This window comes from Poromitra crassiceps, assembly GCF_964638095.1.
Source record: "Poromitra crassiceps genome assembly, chromosome: 18".
Taxonomy (NCBI): Eukaryota; Metazoa; Chordata; class Actinopteri; order Beryciformes; family Melamphaidae; genus Poromitra; species Poromitra crassiceps.
Window position 1 is genome coordinate 16,018,957 of NC_139636.1, and position 12,596 is coordinate 16,031,552.

Below are 12,596 nucleotides of genomic sequence, written 5' to 3' on the forward strand. Positions count from 1 at the left end.
TCAAGCAATTCTCTGCTTTAGTTTCACATGTATATCCTTAAAGGAACAGTTCACCCAAAAACAAAAATTCTGTCATCGTCGTCTACTCACCTAACCTGACTCTGCCAGATGGGGGCGGTACTCACCCTCATGCCATTTGAAACACAGGTGAAGTTTGTCCATATAAACACACAGGGAGGTTGCCAGCACAACTCGTGAGTCGTGATGACACAACTGACTTCAGTACAGTACAACTGAAGTCAACGGTGACTGCTTTTGTCAGGTTAGGTGAGTCGATGACACAATTTGGGTTTTTGGGTGAACTGTTCCTTTCATTTCTCCCTTTTTCTCATCCTCTCCCTCCCTTCCCTCTTCCTCCAACTCCCGTATACCTCCCTTTACTTCCCCTGCTTCTGCTCTGGTGCCGTGTTTACAGGTCTTGGCAGCGTGGCCGGAGGGACCAGTGCTGAGCCGGACCCTGTGTTCTGTGACCCAGTTCCCACACTGACCCTGAACAAAGCAACTCAGGAGGCTCCAACAGATGCGACGCAACATGCGCTGACAGGAAGGGAATGCAGAGGCTCAGCTGGGGTGGTGTGTTTGTGTGTGTGTGGGGTGGGGGGGGGGGGGGGGGGGTGGGGCAGCCAAAAGAAAAATGGATCAGAGCTTCTTTGGATCAGAACCACTTCGATTCTTGACAGTCACATCTGAAGCCCCCAATGGGCGGCGGGCTGGTCCAGCATCAGTCAGTGACGCATGCTTGGATGACAGGGTCAGGAATTTTGGTAGAGATGTTTATGGCTGTCCTATGGCTGTCCTTTGAGAAGAGATGTGTGTTGGATTTCAGACTGAGACAACGGGGCTTTAAAGTTTGTCTGACAGGGAAGGAAGGAACAGTATGAACTCTGCAAGACACTGTGTGAACTCAATGAACAGTGCATGATGCGCTGCCCTTCTATCGCTTTTTAAGATAATTCAATATTTGTATTCTTTTTTTATTGTACAGATATATATAGTAGCCCGTTGCAGTTACGCCTTAGCCAGTCTAGGCGCCTTAGCCAGCTAAACTACCAGGATGCACCCACTTCTATAGTTTTATGTGACACCTGGTACCATGTGTTTGTTATTTACCAGTAATAGTGTGCATGTGTGTGTGTGCGTTTGTGTCTATGTCCGTGCACAGGAGTGAGAAATTGCAGTCTGATTCCCATATCGACTCGTCTCAGTTTTCACTCAAGAACGGCATAAAAACGGCTGTCCTTTTTGGCCCTCCTCTCTCCATCTCTTCCTCTCTCTCCCCTCCTCCTCCTCATCAGTCGCTCCTTTCATCTCCCAATCCTCCATTTGGTCTGCATCAGTGCAGGGTTAGATCAGAGCAGACACGGAGAGAGAGAAGGCTGCTAGATAAGAGGCTATGACAGACGGGGAGTGCCGTAAAAAAGACTGGTTATTTTACAGTTTCACAGGCCTGCCTTCTCTTTCGTCTGCATGAAAGGCTTTTTATGGGAGAGGCTAGCAGAGATCTTTGGATCCAGCTTTGCCCAGACTTTCCGCTGGCACAGTGGCGCAAACTGGCATAGAATAACACAGGAGCGGATACACAAACATCTCCAGCTAAACTAAACATATCGGATCTCTGTACACAAACACACAGACACACAAAGTGAGCAGTGAGTGGAGCACTGCGCTCCTCATAGCAAACAGTAAACCTCCGGTGGCAATGCAGAGCAGGATGGGTGGAGAGAGAGAGAGAGAGAGAGAGAGGGGGCAGATGGAGGGGTCAGTCTGCAACCTTCTCAGCATTTTAACGCTACCTGTGTGTCCCCACCTTCAGAGGAACCTCCAACCCTGCTGCCAATAAAGCTGGAGAAGGTTTCTGACCCCTTCTCCTTTAACTAGCGCCCCAAAGCCTTTGAATGGAGGTCACTTCTTTTTTCCACTAGAGGACCTTCTGGTCCCTGGCGGGGCATTATGCAACAATAAAGCAGTACTCGCTTTACCCACCGGACACCAAGACACAGTGAAAAACACACACGGTCACTCACACACACACACAGACGGACGGACGGACGGACGCGTGCACGCGCGCAAACGTCTGCCCCCACCATGCTAACCCCACACCACCAGGGGGCCACCCGGCAGCTGTGAGCGGAGGAGGGGAAAGAGGAAGTGAGATGAGCTGAGGGAAGCGGCCAGCTGCTGCCCGAGCGCAGCGTCTATCTATAGCACAGGGAGATGAAACGAAGACAGAAAGGGAGAGGGAGGAGGAAGTCAGATGACCCCAGAGAGAGAGAGCTGTGAAGGGAGGAGACATGGCGCTGTTCCACTATGATGTATACAGCGTAGGCTAGGTTACAGCAACATCGCCTCAGCACCATCCCCGCCAGATTACAACAACAATGACATCACACACACACACGGCCCTATCTTCGGATGTAGGCCTCTCTGGAAACGGACAAATTAGACATGTAGGAATACGCGTATCGGCTGATTAAGACTGATCTCTAATGTCTTTGCCTGATGGTTTCAACAAATGCCGGCCCGTGATACAGTATATACAGCACAGGGTAAAGACACAATAGTGTCATTGAGGCCATTTACACCTGGCGTTAACATGCATTTTCTGTCATCAGATTGCAATCAGATAGTGCTTGACCACATTAGCCTGATTTCATTTACACCTGGCGTTAACATGCGTTTTCTGCCATCTGATTGCAATCTGATGGCAGAAATGGTTGTCCTCTCAATCCGCATAAAGTTGCTGGATCCAGATTGAGAGGACACATTGCATTTACACTTGTGTTCAATGTGTACACACAATGCATCCCTGAGCACCTCCGGAGGTGGTTTAGCCGATCAGATTTCAATCCGTCTTCAATGTGTCTTGGGGGCATTTACACCTGTACTTTCAAGTGGTCAAGCACAATCTGATTGCAATCTGATGACAGAAAATGCATGTTAATGCCAGGTGTAAATGGCCTCATTAATAAGGAAACCATATCTGGTCAAACTGATGCATCTCCTTCAAGAACTGCTATTACTAAATATCATACTTGGTTGGGTCCCGTTTCCTTTGAGTGTCTCTGATCTTTCTGGGATTCATCAGTTTTAAGACTTGGCCTAATCTCTCTCATATGAGCAATGCTGACAGTCCACTAGGGCCACTCCCAACTCCCTCCATGGGAATATGCAATCAAAGAGATGCTGCCATAGAGAGGTAAGGGGGTGTGTGAGTGAGAGAATGAGTGTGTGTGCGCGTGCGTGCGTGTGTGAAAAGCTAGACCTGGAACATGGGGTTAGAAGAACAAGCCATTGTGCGTTTGTTTTGGCACTGGACCTGTATCGTTTTACAGACACAATCGAATTATGAGCTAAAAAGAATGAGAAAAGAAGGGGCTTTTCACTGGACAAAGGCTCCCAGACACTACCGAGGGAATAGAGGCCTTTGAGCAGTTCCTGGTTCTTACATACTGGGACACTGTGGTACTCTGAGAGGAACTAAGGCCTACACACATCCCACACTGCAGTTGGGAAAAATTGACTTAGTGCACACTGTCATTCGTGAGTGCATGTGGTGCACGGTATGACATCACCGCCGTACAGATACAGTTTGGTTAACCCTGATAGAAATGATCTAAGACTATTATACAACAACTAGAAATAACCGCTTCACGGTTGTATGCCGCTGCAAACAAGTCAAGTTGCAGTTTTCATCCATGTGCGTCTACTCTAAACTCATACAATATGTGTCACAGTGAAGTTGACCTTTGAACTTTTGGATGTAAAATGTCATCTCTTCATCATTTTATCCTATTAGACATTTGTGTGAAATTCTGGTCAAAAACATATTTTGTGAGATCACAGTGACCTTGCCCTTTGACCACCAAATTGTAATCAGTTCAGATTGCGTCCAAGTGGACGTTTGTGGCAAATTTGAAGAAATTCCCTCAAGGCGTTCTTGAGCCATCGCACTCACAACAATGGAACCGGACAGCACAACCAAAAGATCCCTCCGGCCACAGCTGTCGCCAGTGCAGAGGGATAAAAATAAAAATAAGGGTTTATGCACTCGATGAACTGAGTTGGACAACTGCTGCATATTTGGTGTTTCGGCACAAAATCGGAACCAGAATTTGGCCAAATCCTGTGCCAAGATCCTCGAGAGAGACAAAGGAATGCTGCAGGCTCGCTGAAGAGGTCATCTGAGGACACACGTGTGTGTGTGTGTGTGTGTGTGTGTGTGTGTATGCGTCGTGTGTGTGTGTGTAGGACAACAGGGATGTGGGGTTACTACGTCCTAATCCATTGAAAACACGCATCCAGCCAAACGGCAATAAAACAATACAAAACAACAACAATACAAGCGGCAAAACAACTCATATAAAGCAGATGCACTCACACACTCACACACGCACACATATGGCGCCGAGCACATATGAGTGAGCTGGATTATTGAGATCTTAAGCATGATTATTATAAAAACAGAACAATAGAGCGAGCGACTGCACATGGGAGCCACTGTGGTTCCAGGGTGTGATTGGAGTAGACAGTGGCTTGGCTACTAACTCTTCCTTCATCCATGAAGCATTTAGAGAGGGTGCTGACTGATTATATGAGTTGTCAAGAATAAGTCCTCCATTGGCAGTTCAGGGGTAAAACAATCCCTGTATTGGCCCTTACATAAAACACCTGTCTTAATAGAATAACGCAAAACAGTTTACCCAGCAGACGGGGGAGCGTGAGAAAGAGCTTCCTCCCCTAAAGCCTTGCTGCTAGACCAACATGGTGGAATCATGAATATGAAATCATGCGCCGGGTCTTTGTGCGCCCATATGTGACCTACAATGGTCCCACACAGGCCCGCTCGCCTTTGATCGAGACTCCCTCGGATCCCAGAGGCAAGAACAGAGAAACAGGAAGAGCCCTGGGTCCAAAACATCCAACAAAGGGCCGAGACAGAGGAGCGGAGAGGAAGGAAGAGAGACATAAGACACTGGGAAGAAGACGCAAAGGATTGGAAAAGCCTCTGTGTGACGTGGGTGCGCGTGGATGCGTGCGCGCGAGCGGGCGTCTGACTGTGTCTAGACGGCTTTGCATAGAGATGGAGGATGGAAACAGTTATGGATGAAGGTACAGGGCTGATGGAGCGCTGCATGTCTGTGGGATCAGCTCAGACAGGCCAGAGGCTACAGGGCAAGAGTCAGCTGTGGAAGATCTGATGAGGACGATGACCTATACAGCTGACAAAGGCCTGATGACCGTCCGTTTTATACACCACAAAACCACACGTGTGTGTGTGTGTGTGTGTGTGTGTGTGTGTACCACTAATGTTATACAGGCCTTATTCGTCAAGTATTTGCAATTTATGCACAAAATCATGAAGAGTGCTGAAAAGACAGGACTGGTTTATCATGTGGAGCATGGTGCAATTAGTGTATTACTTAGAACTTGTGTGTGTTTGTTCTTACCTGTCCGTCCTGTCCGACATGAACCTGGTGGATCTGGAGGTTTCCCTGCAAGATAGAGGAGACCAAAGTCATGACAGCCTGAGGACATATCATACACACTGAGACAGCCTGAGGACATATCAGACACACACAGAACAGCCTGAGGACATATCAGACGCACACAGAACAGCCTGAGGACATATCAGACACACACAGACAGCCTGAGGACATATCAGACACACACAGACAGCCTGAGGACATATCAGACACACACAGACAGCCTGAGGACATATCAGACACACACACAGACAGCCTGAGGACATATCACAGAACAGCCTGAGGACATATCAGACACACACAGAACAGCCTGAGGACATATCATAGTAATCAATCATACACACACAGAACAGCCTGAAGACATATCAGACACACACAGACAGCCTGAGGACATATCAGACACACACAGACAGCCTGAGGACATATCATAGTAATCAATCAGACACACAGAACAGCCTGAGGACATATCAGACACACACAGACAGCCTGAGGACATATCATAGTAAATCAATCATACACACACAGAACAGCCTGAGGACATATCGTACACACAGACATTCCAATCATCTGCCTATTTTCACATCACCAGCTAAATGAAGGGGTTGGAAACGCCTTACTTGCGCAACGTCAAACATGTATGAAAGCATGTAAATAAACATCCCAGGCAACATAATGTGGAGCAGGTGAACATAAACATACTATATAGCATGCAAAGCATTTTGACATGGCACAAGTAAGCTGCTTACAATCCTTTTATTTTGATGATATTGTAAATTATATTAATATGTACCGTAAATTCCGGACTATAAGGCGCACCGGTCTATAAGCCGCACCTTCAAAGGTGACTATTTTTTTCTTCTATAAGCCGCACCGGTCTATAAGCCGCGGGTGTTTTGATGTTTAATTACCATATGTAAGGCTTCGTGCACAGAGGGGATTGTCGGGAAAGAGATGGCTGTTTGGGGAAGCTCCCATTTATTAACATTTCAACAAAACAAAAGTCAGGTCACTAATCCCCAGACAAAATCACACATTGTGAGATGCTTAAAAATCACCATCGGCGGGAGCTGCTGTGCAGCCAAGAACACAAGTGAAATTCGTTCTCTCGTGACCTGTGGTTCTCAACGTGATGGACGATTCACCTTTCTTGTTAACAGTCCTAGTGAGAGGCAGGTCGAACGTCAAAGGCACTTCATCCATATTTATGATCTGCTCCGGTCCGATGGAATATTCCTTGATCTTTCTTTGTGTGAATTCGCCGAAGTTTGTAATTTTCTCCTGGTAGTCGGGAGGGAGTTGCTGACACAGTCGTCCGCGCCCTGACGGACAGTCCCTTTCGTCTCGGGTTTGTGCATGATCCTTTGCTGCTGCTGCTGTTGTTGTTCCTGTCTCGCTACCGTCTCAGACATGGCTTTCAGGCTCAATCGCCGCCATCGTCGTAACACAGCCAGTTCTCCATCTTTTGAAGCATGATGTTAGATTACAACGAGCTAGTTGTGTGGCTTAGCCTTCCAAAATGTTGCTGTTAGTTTTTTAGAATGTAATACATAGAATTGGGAATGTTACATTCAATTTCATTCAGACTGTCTTTCAAGCTCAATCGCTGCCTTTTTCCCCCCGGAGCGAGGGAGGAGGGAGGGTGTTTTACCGTAGTGGCTGAGAGAGAGTAGTGGCACAGTGCTCCAATCAGGTCGCGAGGCACATTTTTTGCAACATCATCCAATCAGGGTCTCGCTCTCATAATGTCTGTCTTGCTCTCGTTCTGCCTCATACCAACATCCATAGATTTTGGAGGTTCCCGAGTGGCCGTTTGCTGGAAAAATCCATAGATAAGACGCACCGTTATTTAAGCCGCAGGGGGCAAAAAAGGCCAAAAAACGGGAAAAAAGCCGCGGCTTATAGTCCGGAATTTACAGTACTGTTTTTTTTGGCATGTAAAGATATTATTTCATAAATGTTCATGTAAATGAATGTATGTCACTAACTATTGCAGACCGAGTTAACACAATGGTGATTGAGCCTATGGCTCATCGATGGAAGTCTTTGCATTTTCAGTATTCCAGCATTTATGAACTTGGTGTCTGTGGTGACACCCCAGAGAGGGTGGGCGGAGCTAACGCAATAGACTCGCTCTGCAGATTACTGTAGGCTTCACACTCCTGTGTGAAGTAGGATAACAAGCCACTTTCTTTCCAGTCTCTGCTAGCATTACGGGTCGTTAGTATGGCCGAACAAACTGACTAACGTCACATGCAACACTGTTTGGATCCCACCTGCAATTACCACTCATCGCCATAGGTGTCGGCAAAGAGAACAAAACGGAAATCTTTGAGATTAACACTTTAACGTCACACCAGGAAACAGGAGGCATATTCTTGCCCACTGCTTTTCCTTCCTCCTGGGCATACCTGTGTAGGCTACGGAGTACGAAGAGCATTGTGCACATCTAACATAACAAGGTGAATTAAAAAAGTTCAGCCCATCTCCAAAATAAAAACCCTCCCAGACCCTCATCAGCAACACATGTGGCATGACAGTGGCAATAACCAAAAAACATGCCAGTGTTATAGTTGGGGGAATTCTGAGCATGCATGGCCTGCAAAGTGTTTACACGTCATTACAAACAATTGGAAAGTAGATGCAATGTCCTTGGATATACGTCAAGTTGTCAACTATTCTGTTATTACTGGCGACATTTGGTTTACATTTCTGTAAACAAAAACAGAAACACACTCGGCACAGACACACGCACATGCCAGCAGTCCCATCAAGCACAATGAGGGCGTCAATATTCTGCACACCCACATGGACAATTACAACCCCACATGAGAGGACATCATATAGTAAGCCTTATTTAGCCGAGCGCAGCGTTCGGCTGTTTTCTCCTCCTAATTGTATTTCATGTATATATCCAGTGTTGCCTGAGCTGCCATATGGACAGGGAGCAGTGCAATCTCTCCAATAGCTCATTTCCTTTTCAGGCACGCTAAAACCAATGTCTTTGATGAGAGGGGCCCGTTCCTAATGAAAACACACTCTGTGAGTGGCAGTTGGGAGAAGTGGGATTTTGTTGCTAAGCTTTGAACTCCAGAAAACAAACAATATCGTTGAGTAGGAAGGAGAGAAGAGGAGAGAAAAAAACGAAAAACTTTTCTGGGCTCCGCCACAAAGAGCAGGAAAGGCTTTAGAGCTTTTCTGCCTCCAATTCACTCTGTCTCTCTCACTCAATCGTGCATTTTCTTCCTCCGTGTGCTTTTCCTACATCTGAATGGGAAATGAGAAGAACACTCGGTCAAGGTGTCAATTGCATTTGCATAGATGTCGTGCTCTCGTGCATGCTTGGCACACGGCATATTGTGCACTAGTGTGTACAGTATGTGATGGCATTGTGTATGTGTGCACATACTGGCGCCTTGAAATAATTCTCTCTCCCCCTCACATCCGTTGAAAATCATCAACAATGATGCGGATGCGCTCACCGTCTTCACTATTCCAAGCATACGTTACACAAGTTCTTCCCTTCTGTCTCACCACTGTGTGACAGGTGTCAAGTGCCAGAGGGCACACTATCTCATGCCTTCTGGTTCTGCCCTTCACTAACAGGATTCTGGGCCAAAATATTTGATTGATACTCTAAGGCCTACAAAATAACCCTCCGGCCGGAGGCAGAACTCGCCATTTTCGGTTGCTGAACTTCCCTACAGCTGCGCAACAGTCTAACACAGGGGACAACTGTTGCAAAAAACCCTCATTCTGAAGGAATGGAAGTCCCCCTCTTCACCTTCTTTTAAATTGTGGTTGACGGACATGGCTTCTGTTATACAGATGGAGAGAGGTTCCTGAGAACCAACTCAATTAAGAAGTGTTCGGCTGTCTGGGATCCGTTTCTAGCCTACCTTGATGAGGTTAGGGGCGACGGGTGACTCGCCTGGCTGGTTTCTCGTAGACCCCTTGCGTGGGATCCCGTGCGTAATATCCCTTGCAAGCACATGGACACCTTATGTGGCTAGTAGCACCATGTTGTAATATTGAATGTTGAATATGTATATGTGTATATATGTATATGTATATGTATTCATTGTTTTTCTTTCTTTCTTTTCTTTTCCCGTGTTTTCAGGTCCATTCTGATGTCAGCGAGCAGGCCGGCCAATGTGTGTCAGTGGTGTGTGCATACGATGGAGCGCGGTACATGAGACATCTGGGCATTATGTGGAAACAAAAGTCATAACCCAGCCATAAGCAGGCAGATATACAAACAGTGAGGCGCGTTAATACGGAACATCTGCTTGTCCTAAAATACCCTAATGACTTAAATGCTGTCAGCGATTACTCGGGTGCATTTGGCGTCACTGGGATGGCCGTCCAGAGTCCAGAGTCCAGACAGGCTGATAGAAAGATATACGGCCAAAAAAGACAGATGAAGGCAGATTAACGCTTCCCAACAAAATTATTTGCTCAAACCAAAAATAACAGTCTGCTCGATTCAATTGCGTGTTTTTTTTTCTTTGTGTAAGTTAGCTCCTAGTCTACGGGATGTGTAGCTTGTGTAATCAATGACTGGGGAAATGGGTGTAGTTGAAGAATAAAATGACCCTTCGTCCACACAGCTGAATGGGGGTCCACCCCAGCTTTCTGAGGAAACACTGGGCAGGATTTCAAGGCAACAGAGAAGCCCACCATGGGAGAGTTTGTTAGAAATGTCCTCTGGATGACAGTCATCCTTGTTGTGCACTGGGCTTTGCAATGAGTCAGTTTCAGGATGCATGAAATTGTTTCCCTTTGCTGTTGATTGTTTTGCTGTTGTTGAAATGTTTACGGCACATTCAGAGTTTTTTTTTTTATTCCACAGAGGCAGTTGTAGAAGGGTGGGAGACAATATCGTTATTGAATTAATTAATTTTAAACTATCCATTTATTTTTCAGATATTTTTTTTTTCTTGGCAGGAAGGGCATGAAGCCATGGTGTTCCAGGTCCATCGCATATTACTTCATGAATTCTTTTGAATTCCTTCGTGGGATGTGTGAAGTTAACCATGCGAGGCAGCTGGATTCATGAGAAATCCATCTTGTCGCGCTCCAAGATATTGGTTTAACTCCATCCAGAGCCATCTACGGTATATAGAAGAGTCGCAACATCTCCGTTCACTCCAATGGACCAGTTTTTTACTCTCAAGAGTTCCCGGAAGTAAGGTTCTGGATTAAGCAGCGCTGTAGAGTTGCAGCAAAATGGACAGTTTGTGATGTACTTTGAAAGGGTCCAACGTTTAAAGAATCAAATTGTACACATCTGCTTTATTTTAGCATTCAAAAGTAGTACGAGCCTCCTTCCTGGCTATTCATTGGCTACTGAGTCACGCATTTTGGACCTCCACTGACACCACTCTTTCTCTAAATTGCTCTGACTCCATCCAAGCAGTGGGCCGGACCAATCAGCATCCAGAGGCAGCTACGGGCGGGATTTAGGTGTGACGGCAGGGAGAAGCGAGCCCATGACAGACAGATGGTTCATCCAATCACCTGCCAGGTAGGTTCAAAAGCGCCTGCCCTTCTCTAAACGGTTTTCCAAGGACGACTTCCAGATGGTTGTGTGTAACAAAGCATGTGGCAGCGTCAGGTTAGTGTGAAGTCACATGTCACAGCATGAAGAATATCATTAAAGGCCTGAACTGAACGTGCTTTATGTCAGATGGCAGCGGCTGAATGGACAGGCTCAAAGACATGTGAATGAGAGGTGTGAAGTGGCTGGCCACTCACCAACAATAATGGCCGTCATTCGCCAAGAGGAAGGTGAAAAAGTTGAGCAGACGTCCAGAACGACATACTGAACTTCCCAGACAAACGAGCTAATGTTCGTTTCCCCCCCCCAACGACCCACTTCTCTCTGAAGTGAGTTCCCTGTTTATTCTGGAGGAAAAGACTTGCTTACTAAGAAAGGGAATTTAGAATACCAAGAAGCTTGACTCAAGTAAAGCAGCGCTTGATTTTTTCTTCTTCTCTCAACATCTCTCTTTCTCTCACACACACACACACACACACACACACACACACACACACACACACACACACACACACACACACACACACACACACACACACACACACACACTTGCCTCACTGTCCTGTGTGATCTGCACCTCCTCTCCTTGTGGCACCTGGGCAATGTGCAGCTGACCCTGTGGAATCTGAGGGACAGACATGAAGAATGTGAGAGAGCTGAAAAGAGAAAGATTAAACAAACATGATCGATAACTGAAGAAATTCAAAAATACTGTGAAGGCATCTTTTCCCAACGTAAAGATGATTCTGTCATACTGTGGGCATGCTTTTACTTTCTAATTCTGTGTGTGTGCGCGCGTGTGTGTGTGTATTTGTGCTATAAGGCTCCATTGCTGAAATTATAATGTTGCTAGATCATCACATCGTTATTATGATTATGTGTCGTTCTTAGAAAATTTGATTATGTGAAGAACATCTTTTTTTAATCTTATATAATCATCATGACTACTTTCAACTACAGTGGACGTTCTAAATCAAATTAATTGTTTCAATACTATAAATATACCAATCCAATGAGAAAGTGTTGGTCGCGATGAGCATAGCTGTAATATACGATTATAAAACTGAGTAGCCCTAACTGTGTGTTTCATGCAATCTGGCAACAACAGCACACAGATTGAGTTTAGCAGTCCCCGACTCAGTCACTAGACGCTGGTCCCAGCCCTGTGGCGCGCCGCCAGAGTGTGCTTGGTTTCCACTGCTGTATTTGCAGCGCTCATAAATTGGAGGCTCAGCTGCACCCTTTAACACTGGGCAGAATATCAGGAGGGTAATAACTTCACTGCACCGTGAGCTCCTGACAATGATTCACTCCCACTCTTCCACCTTCTGCCTAACTTTTCTTCCTGTCCGCACGCCCCTTCCATCTTTTAAGCCTGTTCCTTCCTTTTTCAGATGAGTCACCCGTCATCAGCCAGAGGCCTTGACACCGATGCATCACAGTGAGCTAATGACAGCAGAAATAAGTCAACACATGTTATGTACAAGACAGCTGAAGGCACCGATCAGCAGAGAGAAACAACTCACGGCAGAATCATGAAGGCCGTTCCGTTCTCA

At 46.2% G+C, this 12,596-nt stretch overlaps 1 protein-coding gene across 1 annotated transcript in view; it reads right to left on the reverse strand.

Annotated features, from left to right (window-relative positions):
• The window catches only part of banp (BTG3 associated nuclear protein), a 49,133-nt gene that overhangs the window by 21,183 nt on the left and 15,354 nt on the right, over nucleotides 1-12,596 (reverse strand). Inside the window, exons 10-11 of the mRNA XM_083654846.1 lie at nucleotides 11,594-11,665; nucleotides 5,448-5,492 (exon numbers count right to left, since the gene is read on the reverse strand). Coding sequence (XP_083510972.1) covers nucleotides 5,448-5,492; nucleotides 11,594-11,665 — 117 coding nt within the window. The remainder of the gene's footprint in view (nucleotides 1-5,447; nucleotides 5,493-11,593; nucleotides 11,666-12,596) is intronic.